General features: G+C 46.7%; 1 protein-coding gene across 3 annotated transcripts in view; it reads left to right on the top strand.

Moving 5' to 3' along the window:
• PEMT (phosphatidylethanolamine N-methyltransferase) overlaps positions 1–20,145 on the top strand; it is a 117,738-nt gene that overhangs the window by 53,425 nt on the left and 44,168 nt on the right. For all 3 annotated transcript variants that reach the window (XM_035131231.2, XM_035131230.2, XM_035131229.2), the window contains exon 4: positions 18,025–18,170. In XM_035131231.2, coding sequence (XP_034987122.2) covers positions 18,025–18,170 — 146 coding nt within the window. The remainder of the gene's footprint in view (positions 1–18,024; positions 18,171–20,145) is intronic.

Consider the following 20,145-nt stretch of genomic DNA (forward strand, 5'->3'; position numbering starts at 1 on the left):
CCCCCCCCCGGACACCCAATTCCTAGTGTTTATGGGTGAAGGGGTCAGGCCACAGAGGTCTTGCAAACTCCTGAGATTAATTCCCAATTATTAAGTGGCCTCGGTTCATTACAGCGTGGACCACCAGGAGTTTTTATTGGCAACACAGCGTTTTCCTGGAACTCTTCTACAATAGGATGCAATTGGATCATAATTGATTCCAAGGTAATTGTAAGTTCAGGGCCCACTCGGCTTATGTAACAGGCAGATAAGCATGTTTGAATTCCTCCTAGTGGAGTGAGTTCCTCTTAGGTCAGTTTCGCTGGAAGAAATCTTGCTGCTGTTTGCTTTTCGCTTTTTCCTGGACTTTCCGTAAACCATGCTATCTGCTTCCGGACATAAACAACATCGGATAGTAAAAGGAAAACTACTCTGTATGTACAGAGGCTTGTTGCCGGGATGCTAGCAAACTGAGCTGGTGGCTTTCACAAACGGCTGAGGGCTTACGAGCCAATATATCAATGGAAGCATGAAATCAATGGAAGCGAGTGGGCAGGGAATTGACTTCCTGGTGCCAGTCTGATCTCACCTTCCAAGCAAGAGATCTGTGAACCTTTCCTAATTCATTCCTAATGAATCTTGGCCGACAGCACTGCTTTCAAGACACATATTTGCATACATGGGTGTAGCTGGGGGGGGGGGCAACTGCCACCCAATCAGTAAAAATCAATAAAAAGATCCGTAGCAAACTGAGGTCCCCACCCCAAAAATCCTGGCTATGCCCATGTTTGCATACCCTCCAATGAAAGTAAAAAGGTAAAGGTACCCCTGACAATCAGACCTCACCTGGAGTACTGTGTCCAGTTCTAGGCACCACAGTTCAAGAAGGATACTGACAAGCTGGAACGTGTCCAGAAGAGGGCAACCAAAATGGTCAAAAGCCTGGAAACGATGCCTTATGAGGAACGGCTTAGGGAGCTGGGTATGTTTAGCCTGGAGAAGAGAAGGTTAAGGGGTGATATGATAGCCATGTTCAAATATATGAAAGGATGTCATATGGAGGAGGGAGAAAGATTGTTTTGTGCTGCTCCAGAGAAGCGGACACGGAGCAATGGATTCAAACTTCAAGAAAGAAGATTCCACCTAAACATTAGGAAGAACTTCCTGACAGTAAGAGCTGTTCGGCAGTGGAATTTGCTACCAAGGAGTGTGGTGGAGTCTTCTTCTTTGGAGGTCTTTAAGCAGAGGCTTGACAGCCATCTGTCAGGAATGCTTTGATGGTGTTTCCTGCTTGGCAGGGGGTTGGACTGGATGGCCCTTGTGGTCTCTTCCAACTCTATGATTCTGTGATTCTATGATTCTATGAATTAAGTCCAGTCATAGAGCTCACCTCGCTCTATAGGCCGAGGGAGCCGGCATTTGTCCGCAGACAGCTTCTGGGTCATGTGGCCAGCATGACTAAGCCACTTCTGGCGAACCAGAGCAGCGCACGGAAATGCCGTTTACCTTCCCGCTGGAGCGATACCTATTTATCTACTTGCACTTTGACATGCTTTCAAACTGCTAGGTGGGCAGGAGCTGGGACCGAACAACGGGGGCTCACCCCGTCATGGGGATTCAAACCACCCACGTTCCGATTGTCAAGCCCAAGAGGCTCGGTGGTTTAGACTACAGCGCCACCCATGTCCCCATAATTTCATATATATAGTCATACCTCAGGTTACATCCACTTCAGAATGCGTCTTTTCACGTTACAGACACGCCGAACCCGGAAGTCTCAGAATGGGTTACTTCCGGGTTTGGCGTGCACACATGCGTAGAACCACTAAATTGTGCTTTGCGCATGCATAGAGGTGCCGAATTGCGTCACGCAGGTGCACAGAAGCGGCACTTCAGGATGCGGCTTTTTCATGTTGCGAACGGGCCTTCGGGATGGATCCCGTTTGCAACCAGAGATACTACTGTATATCTGTTGTTAAAAGGGATTCAGGTGGCACTGTGGTGTAAACCACTGAGCCTTGGGCTTGGCGAACAGAAGGTCGGCGGTTCGAATCCCCACGACGGGGTGAGCTCCTGTTGTTCGGTCCCAGCTCCTGCCAACCTAGCAGTTTGAAAGCACGTCAAAGTGCAAGTAGATAAATAGGTACCACTCCGGCGGGAAGGTAAATGGCTTAGTCATGCTGGCCAGATGACCCGGAAAAACTGTTTGTGGACAAACGTCGGCTCCCTCGGCCTGTAAAGCGAGATGAGCGCCGCAACCCCAGAGTTGTTTGTGACTGGACTTAACTTTCAGGGGTCCTTTAGTTTAGACTAAGGGACCCAGGTGGCGCTGTGGGCTAAACCACTGAGCCTAGGGCTTGCTGATCAGAAGGTCGGCGGTTCAAATCCCTGTGACAAGGTGCGCTCCCGTTGCTTGGTCCCAGCTCCTGCCAACCTAGCCGTTCGAAAGCACATCAAAATGCAAGTAGATAAATAGGAACCACTATAGCGGGAAGGTAAACGGTGTTTCCATGTGCTGCTCTGGTTTGCCAGAAGTGGCTTTGTCAGGCTGGCCACATGACCTGGAAGCTATACGCCGGCTCCCTCGGCCAATAATGCGAGATGAGCGCCGCAACCCCAGAGTCGGTCACGACTGGACCTAATGGCCAGGGGTCCCTTTACCTTTACCTAAGAAGCTAGACTACTGTACAAAGTTAAAATTATCATTCCCTGCTCTGCCCACTTCTCCTCTCTGACCCCAACCACCAATTCCAAGTGGACCCTGGAAGATTGCTGGGGGGAGCAGGGGTGTGGGCATCGGACCTCAAATACCCCCCCTCCATCCCTGCCATGGGCAGTCAGACGAGATCTGGAAGGCACCAGGCTCGGCGAATGCCAGTTTAGATAACAAGAGCGAGGGACAAATTCTTGGGCAACGCTTGATGAGAGCCAACTCTGGATATGACACACGGTTTGTGCTCTTTGACTAGTAGGAACATACGCAGACGCCGAGGGAGGCCGAGGGAAAGGGCAGACAAAATGGAAGATCTGTGTTGTAAATGGCACCCGCTTGGCTAACGCAGGCCCTGTAATCAGAGCGTCTGGTTACGTCAGAGGAGCAAGGCTCCCTTTCTGTGTCATTCCTCTGGTTCCTGCCCCCACCCTTTTTTTATTTTCTGACTCACCAAATGCTTTCCCAATAGATGCACGCCCACCCAGTCGAATAAAGCCAGCCTGTGCGTTAAATAACACCACTGCTTTACATCCATCAACTGCCCTTTCCAAAATCTTGCTCTTTTCGGTGAGCTGAGTGACGGCTGCAGATCGCCTCGCACTTCCTTTTACATGAAAAGGGTTTTCATATTTAATGGGATGGGCCTAGAATCATAGAGTTGGAAGAGACCACAAGGGCCATCCAGTCCAACCCCCTGCCAAGCAGGAAACGCCATCAAAGCATTCTTGACATATGCCTGTCAAGCCTCTGCTTAAAGACCTCCAAAGAGGGAGACTCCATCACACTCCTTGGTAGCAAATTCCACTGCCGAACAGCTCTTACTGTCAGGAAGTTCTTCCTCATGTTTAGGTGGAATCTTCTTTCTTGAAGTTTGAATCCATTGCTCCGTGTCCGCTTCTCTGGAGCAGCAGAAAACAACCTTTCTCCCTCCTCTATATGACATCCTTTTATATATTTGAACTTGGCTATCATATCACCTCTTATCCTTCTCTTCTCCAGCCTAAACATACCCAGCTCCCTAAGCCGTTCCTCATAAGGCATCGTTTCCAGGCCTTTGACCTGGTTATGTTCTTCCTCTAGAGCAAGAATGAACGAGGCTGGTTGTGGTTGGGTTTTTTAAGAAATATTTTTAATTGATTTTCACAGGTTTTTCAAATTTACTTGTATTTCAATATATGTCTTTCCTTAAATTTTGACTTCCCACCTTACTTCCCTGGTGTTCTTATTCCTACCCAGTGTTTCTCCCCCCCCCAAAAAAAAAGTTTAGGGGTGCTCTCATTTTCCTACTCATATTGAAATGCTGCCCCTCAATGAGGCCAAACTTAAATGCACAAAATGTTTAGGGGTATACGTACCCCTGTGTACCCCCCAGAAAAAGCACTGTTCCTACCTTATGCCTACTGCTTTATGAGAGCACTTTAATCCAGTGCTTTTTTTCCTTGGGGGACGCAGGGGTACCCATACCCCTAAACATTTTGTGAATCTAATGGGAGAAGAATCTAATGGGAATCTAATGGGAGAAGAAACTGTGTCCAGTTCTGGGCACCACAGTTCAAGAAGGATACTGACAAGCTGGAACGTGTCCAAAAGAGGGCAACCAAAATGGTCAAAGGCCTGGAAACGATGCCTTATGAGGAACGGCTTAGGGAGCTGGGTATGTTTAGCCTGGAGAAGAGAAGGTTAAGGGGGGGATATGATAGCCATGTTCAAATATATGAAAGGATGTCATATGGAGGAGGGAGAAAGATTGTTTTCTGCTGCTCGAGAGAAGCGGACACGGAGCAATGGATTCAAACTTCAAGAAAGAAGATTCCACCTAAACATTAGGAAGAACTTCCTGACAGTAAGAGCTGTTCGGCAGTGGAATTTGCTGCCGAGGAGTGTGGTGGAGTCTCCTTCTTTGGAGGTCTTTAAGCAGAGGCTTGACAGGCATATGTCAAGAATGCTTTGATGGTGTTTCCTGCTTGGCAGGGGGTTGGACTGGATGGCCCTTGTGGTCTCTTCCAACTCTATGATTCTATGATTCTATGAAAAAATGCTAAAAAAATTAGTTTCTTCTCTAGCACAGTGAATCGTCAGTTCCGTTGCTATCGCCGATGGCAGCCTCATTTCCTGTCACTTTGTTTCCTGAGTCTCAGACGGAAGCAAGCGTTTATGGTGATTTTCTTGAGTCAAAATGAGAGTACCCCTAAACATTTTTTTTAAAGTGAAAAAGCACTGCTTTAGTCTAATACAATTATCCTCTATTTGCTTTATTGTTTTCATTCTGCTGCTCATAATTCAAACCCTGCCTGCATTTTCATTTGACTAGAACAGTTTTTCAGATATTCCGAAAAGAGTCTCCACTCTTCCACGAACAGTTTGTCTCTTTTGTCTCTTACTTATGCTCTCAGTTTTGCCATTTCCGCATAGTCCATTAATTTTTGAAGCCATTTCTCCTTAGTTGGCAATGAGGCTGGTTTTCGAACTAGGGTCACATCCGGCACATCCATTTAAAGCACTACTATACCACTTTAAAGGGTCATAGCTTCCTCCAAAGAATCTTGGGAATTCTGGGTTTTTTTGTTTTTTATTTTCATTGCATAGCATTTATATCAGGCATCCCCAAACTGCGGCCCTCCAGATGTTTTGGCCTACAACTCCCATGATCCCTAGCTAACAGGACGAGTGGTCAGGGATGATGGGAATTGTAGTCCAAAACATCTGGAGGGCCGAAGTTTGGGGATGCCTGATTTATATCCACCTTCCCTCCAAGGAGCACAAGCTCACCCTCCCCATTTTAACCTCACAACAACCCTGTGTGGTAGGTTAGGCTTGAGAGGCGGCAACTGAAACCCGAGGTCGCCCAGGGAGCTTCATGGCTGAGTGGGTATTCGAACCCTGCTCTCCCACGCCCTAGCCCGACACACTAACCCAGGGGTCCCCAAACTAAGGCCCGGGGGCAGATGCGGCCCAATCGCCTTCTAAATCCGGCCCATGGATGGTCCGGGAATTAGCATGTTTTTACATGAGTAGAATGTGTCCTTTTATTTAAAATGCATCTCTGGGTTATTTGTGGGGCCTGCCTGGTGTTTTTACATGAGTAGAATGTGTGCTTTTATTTCAAATGCATCTCTGGGTTATTTGTGGGGCATAGGAATCCGTTCATATATTTTTCCAAAATATAGTCCGGCCCCCCATAAGGTCTGAGGGACAGTGGACCGGCCCCCTGCTGAAAAAGTTTGCTGACCCCCCTGCTCTAACCACTATGCCACACTAGATGGTCCGTTAAGGGCGCTGGGAACTATAGCTCTGTGAAAGGTCTCCTGGCAACTCTCAGCACCTTTAAGCTACCATTCCTGGGATTGTTTGAGGGAAGCATGTATTATTATTATTATTATTATTATTATTATTATTATTATTATTATTATTATTATATCCCACCCATCTGGTGGCTCCTAACAGAACACTAAAAACAGAATAAAACTTCAAACATTAAAAACTTTCCTAAACAGGGCTGCCTTCAGATGTCTTCTAAAAGTCAGATAGTTATATAATAATAATAATAATAATAATAATTTATTTATACCCCGCCCATCTGGCCGGGTTCCCCCAGCCACTCTGGGCGGCTTCCAACAAAACATTAAAATACAGAAATCAAACATTAAAAGCTTCCCTAAACAGGGCTGCCTTGAGATGCTTTCTAAAGGTCTGGCAATTGTTGATCTCTTTGACCTCTGGTGGGAGGGCATTCCACAGGGTGGGTGCCACTACCGAGAAGGCCCTCTGCCTGGTTCCCTGTAACTTGGCTTTTCGCAGCAAGGGAACCGCCAGAAGGCCCTCGGCACTGGACATCAGTGTCCGGGCAGAACGATGGGGGTGGAGACGCTCCTTCAGTTATACTGGACTGAGGCCGTTTAGGGCTTTAAAGGTCAGCACCAACACTTTGAATTGTGCTCGGAAACGTACTGGGAGCCAATGTAGGTCTTTCAGGACTGGTGTTACGTGGTCTCGGTTGTTTATTTCCTTGCCCTCTGCCTGTTTAAAGTGCTTTCAATATGTGTGCTGCATATAGACTGCATTTATGTGAACTGAGACTGCACAAAGCTCCCTTGCCTTCAAGGCTGTGTATCCTCCATACTAAAGTGTACTAGTATACTGTATTGGTTAACGTATTAAAGACAATATGGCCAGGTGACTTGGAGGATGGAAGATGGATACTCGGACCTTGCTCTACCTCCCCCCCCCCCCGAAAAAATGGGGTCAGAGCAAGCTGCCCCGCTACCCTCATTCCCAACCCCCCAATGCCAAGTGACACCCCCCCCAGCTAAACCTGAGATGAAACCCAGCAACTTTGGGCCAAGAATGACCCAACAGTGCCATTTCCAATTGACGTTTTGCTGGAATCGCTGCTTACCGCATTAACCGGAAAGCTGAGACCCGCCAGGGTGGCGTAAACCCCCCCCCCCAAAAGGTGTAAATTGGACCAAGAGGGAGAGTTCTCATTGGCTGGAAGGGGGCAGCTATTGTGTCTTGACTGCTCTCCACCTGCTCCCTGCCGGTAGGTGTCAGAGCCAAGCCTTTCATAAGCCCAATACTTGGCGCTTTCCTTAAGAAAACCAGCCTCTCCTGCGGGCCTCGCTGCCAGACTGTTCTTTTCCATGGCTGATAATGACTCCGCTTTTCTAACAACCCTGCCTGGGTGTTACATGTTATTTGGGTCAGTATGTAACTGTTATCACAACAAGAACCCTTTTCTTGGCATCGATTTCTCCTCTGCCCGTATCTTCCCTTGCTAAAATTATCTCTCCCTTCTCCTTGTTGCAGTTCGGGTCAACCCTGTCCAGCCCCCACTAGTGCCCAGTTCAGCTTGGAGCTCCTGAACTTTATGCCAGGCTCAGGAGGGAAGGTTCCGCAGGAGGCTGTGTGGTGTAGCGGTTAGAGCAAGGGCTGCCAACATGGTGGGCCCCAGCTGCCATCGGCTCCGGCCAATGGGGACAATGGTTAGGGATGATGGAGGCCGGGGTCTCTGGCTTAGTTCATCGGTTTGGCTCTGCCTGTGCTTGGTTCCAGTTCCGCCTGCACTTTCCAAGCACAATTCAAAGTGTTGGTGCTGACCTTGAAAGCCCTAAATGGCCTCGGTCCAGGATACCCGAAGGAGTGTCTCTACCCCCATCGTTCAGCCCAGACACTGAGGTCCAGCTTTGAGGGCCTTCTGGCGGTTCCCTCCCTGCGAGAAGTGAGGTTACAGGGAACCGGGCAGAGGGCCTTATCGGTAGTGGCACCTGCCCTGTGGAACGCCCTCCCATCAGATATCAAGGAAACAAACAACTCTCTGACTTGTAGAAGACATCTGAAGGCAACCTTGTACAGGGAAGATTTAAAAAAAATAATCTGTTGGGAGCCGCCCAGAGTAGCTGGGGAAACCTAGCCAGATGGGCGAGATATAAATATATTAGTATTATTACAGTCCCAGAGCTGGAGGTCAACACTATGTTGCATAATAATACCCAGAGATCCCTTACGTCGACAAGCCTTGTGTTAACCATAAACCAAAGCCGGTTGGTTGATTGCTCCTGCTGAATTTTTAACAGATGTCACCAGCAAGATTGACTACGGATGGTGGACTGATTCCATCCGCCGAGAAAGTCTGTGTTTATTGTTATGGCGCAGAGCTGCAAAGTTTATTTACCAGTTCTGAGGGGGCGGAGGGGGGGACCTGAGTTCGAGCGCTGTGCAAATAAAAACTCTGATTCGGAAGCTGCAAATCGTTACACCGGGAGAAAATGGCCCATTACCCTGTGCAAACAGTTCCCCGCTTCTCCGTAGTCAAAACACCAGGTGGCCTCATACAAAAGGCCACCTTGGAGTGCAGCGACTGAGGAAGGAGCAGAAGGGCTGCTGCCTCTTGGATTTGGGTGACTGTCCAGGCTTGTGTGGGTGTTTGTTTCTGGCTGTGACCTTGTTTGTTTCTGGCTGTGACCTTTCACCTAGAAGTGTGAGTCAGGAAGTTCAGGTGATTAGCTGTGGGCGGAGCTAGTCAGAGCTTGGAGTGCAGCGACTGAGGAAGGAGCAGAAGGTGAGCTGAGCTTGGGAGACACTCTGTAGGTTTTGTGGTTTTGTCTTTTGGGGCTGTGTGTGAGTAAGTTTGTGTGCTTATTTGTTTTCTTACTTGTTTGTGTGCTTGTGCTGGTTTTCTAGGGCTGCTGCCTCTTGGATTTGGGTGACTGTCCAGGCTTGTGTGGGTGTTTGTTTCTGGCTGTGACCTTGTTTGTTTCTGGCTGTGACCTTTCACCTAGAAGTGTGAGTCAGGAAGTTCAGGTGATTAGCTGTGGGCGGAGCTAGTCAGAGCTTGGAGTGCAGCAACTGAGGAAGGAGCAGAAGGTGAGCTGAGCTTGGGAGACACTCTGTAGGTTTTGTGGTTTTGTCTTTTGGGGCTGTGTGTGAGTAAGTTTGTGTGCTTATTTGTTTTCTTACTTGTTTGTGTGCTTGTGCTGGTTTTCTAGGGCTGCTGCCTCTTGGATCTGCCTCTTGGATCTGGGTGACCCATCTTTTTGACCTAGGGCAGCAAATCTCATACGTTTGTTAGGGGGGACCTAGGCCTCTTCCTCTTTCCCCCTTGACCTCAAGGTTTTCAAGATGGAGGTGGAGGGAACAACCATTGTCACCTGCAATTCCTGTGCAATGTTTGTTTTCTTGCCAAAGGATGTGGGTAGCTACACCTGCAACAATTGCAAGTTGGTTGCCCTACTGGAAAACAAGGTTGCCCTTCTGGAAGAGAAGGTGCAGCAGCTTCAGGGGCGTGTATCTACGCTCCAGAGAATTAAAGAGCTGGAGCTTTTCTTGGATGCAGCAGAGCACACTGTCTGCACCAAGGAGGAGACAGGGGATCTCCCTGAGGAGGAGGTCAGTTCCCCAACACAGCAGCCAGATGTATGGAGGAACGTGACTCATAGAAGTAGAAGGCCCAGGGATCGCTCTGAGTGCTTAGAATTACACAACCGTTTTGAAGTGCTCATGGAAGACGAGGAACAGACTCCACCTGAGGATCTCTCCCTCATCACAGTTGATGAGGAATATGAAGACGAGCAACCAAGTCAGTCCTCTGGAAATATGCAGGTAACCTTGGAAGGGACAGCACATAGAAGAATCCCAACCAAGCCTATGAAGAGGCGTGTAGTGGTGATTGGGGATTCCCTACTGAGGGGTACAGAAGCAGTGATCTGTGGGCCTGACAAGATGTCTCGAGAGGTGTGCTGTCTACCTGGGGCCAAGATCAAAGATGTAACAGAACGGCTGCAAGGAATCATAAAACCCACCGACAAATACCCCTTCCTTTTGGTGCATGTGGGAACCAATGACACTGCAAGCCATAGCTTACAGAAGATCAAAAATGATTATGAGGCTCTGGGCAGGAAGTTGAAGCAATTAGATGCACAAATTGTCATCTCTTCTGTCCTCCCAGTTGAACGACATGGCCCAGGGAGAGAGGGAAAAATAGGGGAAGTGAACAACTGGCTTCGCAAATGGTGCAAACAGGAACGGTTTGGATTCCTAGATCACGGTCTGCAGTTTCTTGAAGATGGACTTCTGGCAAGTGATGGACTGCACCTCACAAAAGTTGGGAGGAATGTTTTTGCCACAAAACTCAAAAACCTCATCAGGAGGGCTTTAAACTGACTTATGTGGGGGAGGGAGACAGTGGTCCTGAAGGTAGGAGTCTATCAAATGCTGAAGATGATCATCCAAATGTCAAGGACCAAATGGAGCAAGCAGCATGCAGACCTAGTGGTGGGACGAAAATATCCTTAAATAAGAGACATGGGGGAATGATCAACGGTCTTCAATGTCTGTATACTAATGCACAGAGCATGGGAAATAAACAAGATGAACTTGAGCTCTTGGTACAGCAAACTAAATATGACATAATAGGCATCACTGAAACCTGGTGGGATGAGTCTCATGACTGGAATGTAGTAATAGAGGGATACAATCTATTTAAGAGAAATAGACCAAACAGGAAAGGAGGAGGAGTAGCTTTATATGTTAGGGATATGTATACCTGTGAAGAGATCCAGGATTTAAAACTTCAAAGCCAAATTGAGAGTATCTGGGTCAAAATTAAGGGAGAGAAAAACAACAGTGATCTCATTGTGGGAGTTTACTATAGATCCCCAAGCCAAACTGAGGACACAGATGATGCCTTCCTGGAACAGATGGCCAAGCATTCCAAAGGAAGTGAGATAGTAGTAATGGGGGATTTCAACTATCCTGATATTTGTTGGATGTCAAACTCAGCCAAGAGCATAAGGTCGAACAGATTCCTCACTGGCCTTGCAGACAACTTCATTGTCCAGAAAGTGGGAGAAGCAACAAGAGGATCAGCCATTTTAGATCTGGTCCTAACCAATAGTGATGACTTGGTTAGTGGGGTAGAAGTGGCAGGATCATTAGGTGGGAGTGACCATGCTCTTCTGGAGTTTATTATCCAGCGGAAAGGAGCAACCAAGCATACTAAGGTCCAAATTCTAGACTTTAAGAAAGCCGACTTCAGAAAACTTAGGGAAACGCTGGGTGAAATCCCATGGACAGTAATACTAAAAGGGAAGGGAGTTCATGATGGTTGGGAGTTTGTTAAAAGGGAGATATTAAAAGCACAACTTCAGGCAATACCAATGAGACGGAAACATGGAAGGTGCCTAAAGAAGCCAGGCTGGCTATCTAAAGAACTTTTGACTGAGTTAAGATTTAAAAGGGATATGTACAAAAAATGGAAAAGGGGGGAAATCTCCAGAGAGGAATTCAAACATATAGCCAGCACGTGTAGAGACAAAGTCAGAAAAGCTAAAGCACAGAATGAACTCAGGCTCGCCAGAGAGGTTAAAAGCAACAAAAAGGGCTTTTATGGGTATGTCCGTAGCAAAAGGAAAAACAAGGAAACAGTGGGGTCACTCAGAGGAGAAGATGGTGAAATGCAAACAGGGGACAGAGAAAGGGCAGAACTCCTCAATGCCTTCTTTGCCTCTGTCTTCTCCAAGAAAGAAAACAACGCCCGACCTGAAGAATATGGAGCAGATGATTCAGCAGGGGAAACACAGCCCAGAATAAGTAAGGAGGTAGTACAAGAATACTTGGCTAGTTTAGATGTATTCAAGTCTCCAGGGCCAGATGAACTACATCCAAGAGTATTAAAAGAACTGGCAGAGGTGATTTCAGAACCACTGGCAATAATCTTTGAAAATTCCTGGAGAACAGGCGAAGTTCCAGCAGACTGGAGGAGGGCAAATGTTGTCCCTATTTTCAAAAAGGGGAAAAGAGAGGACCCAAACAATTACCGCCCAGTCAGCCTGACATCAATACCAGGAAAGATTCTAGAGCAGATCATTAAGCAAACAGTCTGTGAGCACCTAGAAAGAAACTCTGTGATCACTAAAAGTCAGCATGGGTTCCTGAAAAATAAGTCATGTCAGACTAATCTGATCTCATTTTTTGACAGAATTACAAGCCTGGTAGATGAAGGGAACGCTGTGGATGTAGCCTATCTTGATTTCAGCAAGGCCTTTGACAAGGTGCCCCATGATATTCTTGTAAAGAAGCTGGTAAAATGTGGGCTAGACAATGCTACCATTCAGTGGATTTGTAGCTGGATTACTGACCGAACCCAAAGGGTGCTCATCAATGGCTCCTCCTCATCCTGGAGAGTAGTGACTAGTGGGGTGCCACAGGGTTCTGTCTTGGGCCCAGTCTTGTTCAACATCTTTATCAATGACTTGGATGATGGGCTTGAGGGAATCCTGAGCAAGTTTGCAGATGACACCAAGTTGGGAGGGGTGGCTAACACCCCAGAGGACAGGATCACACTTCAGAATGACCTTAACAGATTAGACAACTGGGCCAAAGCAAACAAGATGAATTTTAACAAGGAGAAATGTAAAGTACTACATTTGGGCAAAAAAAATGAAAGGCACAAATACAGGATGGGAGACACCTGGCTTGAGAGTAGTACATGTGAAAAGGATCTAGGAGTTTTGGTTGACCACAAACTTGACATGAGTCAGCAGTGTGATGCAGCAGCTAAAAAAGCCAATGCAATTCTGGGCTGCATCAATAGGAGTATAGCATCTAGATCAAGGGAAGTAATAGTACCACTGTATTCTGCTCTGGTCAGACCTCACCTGGAGTATTGTGTCCAGTTCTGGGCACCACAGTTCAAGAAGGATACTGATAAGCTGGAACGTGTCCAGAAGAGGGCAACCAAAATGGTCAAAGGCCTGGAAACGATGCCTTATGAGGAACGGCTTAGGGAGCTGGGTATGTTTAGCCTGGAGAAGAGAAGGTTAAGGGGTGATATGATAACCATGTTCAAATATATAAAAGGATGTCATATAAAGGAGGGAGAAAGGTTGTTTTCTGCTGCTCCAGAGAAGCGGACACGGAGCAACGGATTCAAACTACAAGAAAGAAGATTCCACCTAAACATTAGGAAGAACTTCCTGACAGTAAGAGCTGTTCGGCAGTGGAATTTGCTGCCAAGGAGTGTGGTGGAGTCTCCTTCTTTGGAGGTCTTTAAGCAGAAGCTTGACAGCCATCTGTCAGGAATGCTTTGATGGTGTTTCCTGCTTGGCAGGGGGTTGGACTGGATGGCCCTTGTGGTCTCTTCCAACTCTATGATTCTATGATTCTATGATTCTATGATTCTATGAAAATTTGGATGGATGGGACCCCTTGTTTGCCTAGGTTGGTGTTTCTCAAACTTGGACCTCCATCTGTTGTTGGACTACAACTCCCATCGTCCATAGCTAGCAGGACCAGTGGTCAGGGATGATGGGCGTTGTAGTCCAACAACAGCTGGAGGTCCGAGTTTGAGAAGCACTGGCCGAAGCATTGAAGCCTGAGCAAAAGGGGTGTGGGGTTGAAAGAGGGACTCCAGCGGCTCTTCTGCCAAGCCTTGATCCCAGAGGGGAATGGCCTGGGTCTGCCCTCAGGCACCAGCTATCTAACTCTGATCTCGCAGGAGGCTGTGTGGTGTAGTGGTTAGAAACCCACATGCAGGATCTGAGCTCAGCAGCCCCTCTCCCTGCTTGCGATTCCCAACAGTGTGGAAGCAGTAGACCCAGGGTTGCCGCCCGTCCTATATCATACAGGATTGTCCCTTATTTCAAGGCTCCCGGTGGAGTACAGGGTCATGTTTAAGGTGCTGGTTTTGACCTTTAAAGCCCTATGCGGCCCAGGACCCTCATACCTATGGGACCCCTCTCCTGGTATGTCTCGCTGAGGACCTTAAGGTCCATAAATAACAACACTTTGGAAGTCCCAAACCCCAAGGAGGTTAGATTGGATTCAACCAGGGCCAGGGCCTTTTCAGCTCTGGCCCCAGCCTGGCGGAACGCCCTACCGCAGGAGATCAGGGCCCTGCGGGATTTGACATCTTTCCGCAGGGCCTGCCAGACGGAGCTGTTCCGCCTGGCCTTTGGGTTGGACTCAGTCTAACCCCTCTCTCATTTTTTAAAAAAATATTTTTATGGAACCCCTTATATGGGATTTTGTATATAAATTTTCCCTCGGCTCTGTAGGACCAGCATGGATAGTTGGCCCCGGTGAATATTTGATGTTTTCTCCCCTTATGGCTTTGATCTGTGGCAGGGGTCCCCAAACTTAACCGGCTTCTATCATAAGAATGAATGCACACAGAGGGACAGTGCCCATAAGTCTATGTAAACACTGCACGGCAGATGGGTCAACAAATATATTTCTAACACCCATGACTTTGCTGATGAAGTAATGACGAAACAGTGAATTATCCGGAAATACTGTTCATCTTGACAACTTATTATACTTCAGCATCATTGGAACATTATATCACTTACCTTCCTACAGTCATACCTTCGTTTAAGTACACTTCGGTTTGAGTACTTTCAGTTTAAGTACTCCGCGGACCCGTCTGGAACGGATTAATCTACTTTCCACTACTTTCAATGGGAAAGTTCGCTTCAGGTTAAGTACGCTTCAGGTTGAGTACAGACTTCCGGAACCAATTGTGTACTTAAACTGAGGTACCACTGTATTTGATTTTCGAAAATTGACTTTTTGAGTTGTGACCAGCAGAGACTCTCATAGACTATTGAATCCTGCTTTATTATTTATGTATTGAAGAGTGTCTTCTATGAGTTGTTTACTATTATTTGCTGTCCTATTGACAATATAAAGAGTTCTTTTAGAATTGACATTGCATTCCCATGTATGGTCGCGTGTTGCTCTACAGTGGTACCTCGGTTTATGAACACAATTGGTTCCGGAAGTCTGTTCATAAACTGAAGCGTTCATAAAATGAAGTGAACTTTCCCATTGAAAGTAATGGAAAGTGGATTAATCCATTCCAGATGGGTCCGTGAAGTACTCAACCTGAAGCGTACTTACCCCGAAGCATGGGTGTAATTGGTTCTGGAAGTCTGTTCATAAACTGAAGTATTCATAAACTGAAGCGAACTTTCCCATTGAAAGTAATGGAAAGTGGATTAATCCGTTCCAGACGGGTCCGTGGAGTACTCAACCTGAAGCGTACTTAACCCGAAGCATGGGTGAAATTGGTTCCGGAAGTCTGTTCATAAACTGAAGCGTTCATAAACTGAAGCGTTCATAAACTGAACTTTCCCATTGAAAGTAATGGAAAGTGGATTAATCTGTTCCAGACGGGTCCGTGGAGTACTCAACCTGAAGCGTACTTAACCCGAAGCATGGGTGAAATGGCTTCCGGAAGTCTGTTCATAAACTGAAGCGTTCATAAACTGAAGCGAACTTTCCCATTGAAAGTAATAGAAAGTGAATTAATCCGTTCCAGATGGGTCCGCGGCGTTCATAAACCGAAAATTCGTAAACCGAGGTGTTCATAAACCAAGGTTCCATTGTATGTTTGATTCAATGGGGCCTAAGCACGCCTTCCACTGGCGCTGCTGACCTGGTTCTGATCCCAGCCCAGACCTGACGCTTGCACTGTTTTAGTTTAAAAATAAATACTGGAAGTTTTCCAGAAAGGGCTTACCGTTGTTTACCACCACCTTTCCCCAAATATCTAATTTTAGGCTCCAGCTGTGGAAAATGTGTTGACACTGTGCCCAATATGTAAGTTATGTCAACTATGCGGTATTTTGGAAGTGTGAGGGGGGAAAGGACCAGATAACAGAGCAAACCTTTCTCAACTCCTGTCTGAGATGGATGTTTTTGACCGGGACTCAGTTGCCCAAGATCACGGGTGAGCCCGAACTATCCTGCCACCCTCAGGGAGCCAAGTCTACAGTGAAACTTTCCACTCGTACGGCAACCCAGGGACTACCGTATTTTTCAGTTTCCTGAGAAACAGGAAGAGCTCTGTTGGCCAAGGATGATGTGGGGTCAGGAAGGAACCCTGTGGCCTTCCCATATATTGCTGGTCTCCAGCTGCCATCGTCCCTAACCATTGGTCATGCTGGCTGCGGCTTATAGGAGTTGGAGTCCAACAGCACCTTGAGGTTTCTCATCTCTGCTGAAAAGCTCAAAGCACCATGGAGTTTTCTTGGGGAATGTCAGGAATCTCTGTGGGGCTGACTCAACATTGTGCTCCAGCTGGCAAAAGAAACTCAAATATTTGGCCAAGATATGGAGCCCTTATATTGCATGAAGCTAGAGCTGAAAATGCTTCCCATCTTGGTTTTTTTAAAAATAATATTTCTTGGTTTTCTATTTATTAATATACATTCACATCATTATTATCCACTTCACCTCTCTGGCTCCTTAGACCAGGCATCCCCAAAATGCGGCCCTCCAGATGTTTTGGCCTACAACTCCCAGCATCCCTAGCTAACAGGACCAGTGGTCAGGGATGATGGGAATTGTAGTCCAAAACACCCGGAGGGCCGAAGTTTGGGGATGCCTGCCTTAGAGCCTATCAACTTTTCCAATTTTAATTACACTCATCACAAAATACCTCAAAATTAAAATGATTATAGAAGGGGAGAAAATTTCTCATTACAAGTCTTCGGACAACCCTGCTAGTGATGTTAACTGCTTACAATAATCTTTCAAATACTGTATGCCCAATAAGAAGGCTTCTGGTTTTTTAACAAAGATATTTTTGAACATTTTTAAAAACTCATTATATATCATTTCCTAGAAAGCCTTTACCTCTTTGCAAGTCTACCACCTGTGGTAGAAGATAACTTCCTTTACATTTCCAGCATTCATTTGTTCTTATACCCTGTAAAGTAGAGCAATACTATTAGTGGTTTGGAGCATTTATTTACTGCTTATTGCTAATGTTGTTTGCTACTATTTTTGGGGCTGGTGCAACGTATTTGTTTCTCCATAAGTTGCATGTCACATGAAATATTAAAGTATTACAGTAATACCTCGGGTTACGAACGCGATCCGTTCCGGATCGCAGTTCGTAACCCGAATACAGTAGTTCGTAAACCGAACGCGACCCGAAGCGCCATTTTGCGCATGCGCAAAGCGCAATTTTCGCGCTTTGCGCATGCGCAGACTGTGCGTGCTGCTTCTGCGCATGCGCGCGCGACGAAAACACTTCCGGGTTTGCACAGTTCGTAACCCGAACTGTTCGCAAACCGAGGTATTCGTAACCCGAGGTACAACTGTACATCATCCCACCCTCATTTTACCTCACTATGGTATTACGGATGTACATATATTTTTCCTTTAATATAAGCCACTTGGAGACTTTTGGGCGACAAGCAACTAATAAGATAGATGCAGTTGCAATCGAAGTTATTCACCCCCCATTGCAAATCGGGTTTCATATCAAAATTTACAGACTTCCAGCTGTTTGCAAGGAGCAAATCCAACAAGAGCCATTGAAATAGCTCAACACAACGGATGCTTTATGTCAGGCACCCCCAAACCTGGCCATCCAGCTGTTTTGGGGACTACAACTCCCATAATCCCTGACCTGTTAGCTAGGGATGATGGGAGTTGTAGTCCCAAAACAGCTGGAGGGCCGAGTTTGGGGGTGCCTGCTTTAAGTGGTTTCCCCAAATTCAGCTGAAAATGAAACTTGGGGGGCTTTTGCAATTGTAAATATCCCCATTTTTTGCGGAAAGGGAAAACTGAGGGAGACTTGCCTGAGGCGGTCAGAGGAGTTTGTGACAGAGGCGAGAGTCAAATGGGGAATTTCGCACTTTGTGTGTTTATCTCCAGCTAGTATGCTGCGCTGACCATGCTGTCAGGTCCATGGACCCAGAAGGGAGAGCTCCAAACTTGCTGAATGCCACGTCCCAGTCCTTGCCCAATATGCCTTGGTAAGCAGAGAGAGCAGAGAATGAGACAAGATAACAGGAACCGCTGGTCTTCTCCTTTCCTTGCAGTTTCACAGAAGCCATGAAGAGCCAGCCCAGACTGATGGCCCTGGATTGCCTCTTGGGGCACTACACCAGTGTAGCCTTGATGTCCATAGGCATCGTGTTTGTCACTTCCAGCTTCCTGGCGCTGGGATTCACTGGAACATTCCTGGGTAAGGCTAAAGGTCACTTTGCTAGACTGCGTGCTTATTGATTTGTTGCTTGTTTGTTCCATATATCCGTTTCCATTCCAAACTGGGATGCAAGGCAGCACGTACGACATCTTTATTTTCATTGAAATCATTTTTATATTTGAGCCTACGGCACTTTAAAACATGCGTTATCAAATACAGAACGGTGAAAACAAACGAGTTCGAAACAATAATTAAAATACATCCGTCAACAGACATAAATCTGACACCATTAAGTTAGAGAAGACCAGCATTTAAGCTCAGTTGGTAAGAGTGTGAGACTCTTAATCCCAGGGTCGTGGGTTCGAGCCTCGCGCTGGGCGAAAGATTCCTGCATCTCAAGGGGGTTGGACTAGGTGAGCCCCTGTGGTGCCTTCTAACTCTGCAATTCTATACTTGTTCCCAAAAGCCTGTTGGGTCATGAACGCCTTCACCTGTCAGTGGAGGGACAGCAAGGAGGGAGCCAAGCTGGCTTCTATAGCAAGAGAGATCCAAAGTTGTCAGGGGGCAGCCACCGAGAAGGCCCTCTCCTGTGTCCCCACCAAGGCTAGCAGGACCTTGAGAAGGCCCCACAGGATCTTGAAACCCAGGCAGGTTCATGTGGGGGAATATGGTCTTTCAGATAACTTGGATCTAAGATATGAAGGTAGCTTTAGGTCGCACTTTCTCCAGTGTTGTTGTTGTTTAGTCGTGTCCAACTCTTCGTGACCCCATGGACCATAGCACGCCAGGCACTCCTGTCTTGCACTGCCTCCCGCAGTTTGGTCAAACTCATGTTCGTAGCTTCGAGAACACTGTCCAACCATCTCGTCCTCTGTTGTCCCCTTCTCCTAGTGCCCTCAATCTTTCCCAACATCAGGGTCTTTTCCAGGGAGTCTTCTCTTCTCATGAGGTGGCCAAAGTATTGGAGCCTCAGCTTCACGATCTGTCCTTCCAGTGAGCACTCGGGGCTGATTTCCTTCAGAATGGATAGGTTTGATCTTCTTGCAGTCCATGGGACTCTCAAGAGTATCCTCCAGCACCATAATTCATAAGCATCAATTCTTCGGCGATCAGCCTTCTTTATGGTCCAGCTCTCACTTCCATACATCACTACTGGGAAAACCATAGCTTTAACTATATGGACCTTTGTAGGCAAGGTGATGTCTCTGCTTTTTAAGATGCTATCTAGGTTTGTCATTGCTTTTCTCCCAAGAAGCAGGCGTCTTTTAATTTCGTGACTGCTGTCACCATCTGCAGTGATCAAGGAGCCCAAGAAAGTAAAATCTCTCACTGCCTCCATTTCTTCCCCTTCTATTTGCCAGGAGGTGATGGGACCAGTGGCCATGATCTTGGTTTTTTTGATGTTGAGCTTCAGACCATATTTTGCGCTCTCCTCTTTCACCCTCATTAAAAGGTTCTTTAATTCCTCCTCACTTTCTGCCATCAAGGTTGTGTCATCTGCATATCTGAGGTTGTTGATATTTCTTCCGGCAATCTTAATTCCGGTTTGGGATTCATCTAGTCCAGCCTTTTGCATGATGAATTCTGCATATAAGTTAAATAAGCAGGGAGACAATATACAATCCCTGTATATGACTAATAATATGACTGTAAGTGACTAATCCCTTAATCTAGAGGCCGCTTCCAAACAATGGAGCTAGACTTTGCCTGTGATCTAGCACTCCACAGGTAAAACTACACAATTACAGGGGAAGTAGATGGCTTGTTGTTTTGTTTCACATGGAGTTTGTGACCTTACTGACTTGATTTGTAATCTTACCTTCCAGTGCAGGAATTCTCAAGGTGAAGGTGAACAGTAAAAGGACGGGTGGGAAGGAGAGATGAAAAATAAACACAACAGTATTGATAAATCCAAGCACAGTTAACAGGAAATGAAGAAGTAACGGTAGAATGTCCCTTTGTGCCTCAAGAAGCTTAAATGTGAAAGTAGAGCAGACTGGGTGTGTCTCTCCTT

The sequence above is a fragment of the Zootoca vivipara genome, chromosome 14 (genome assembly GCF_963506605.1).
Source record: "Zootoca vivipara chromosome 14, rZooViv1.1, whole genome shotgun sequence".
NCBI lineage: Eukaryota > Metazoa > Chordata > Lepidosauria > Squamata > Lacertidae > Zootoca > Zootoca vivipara.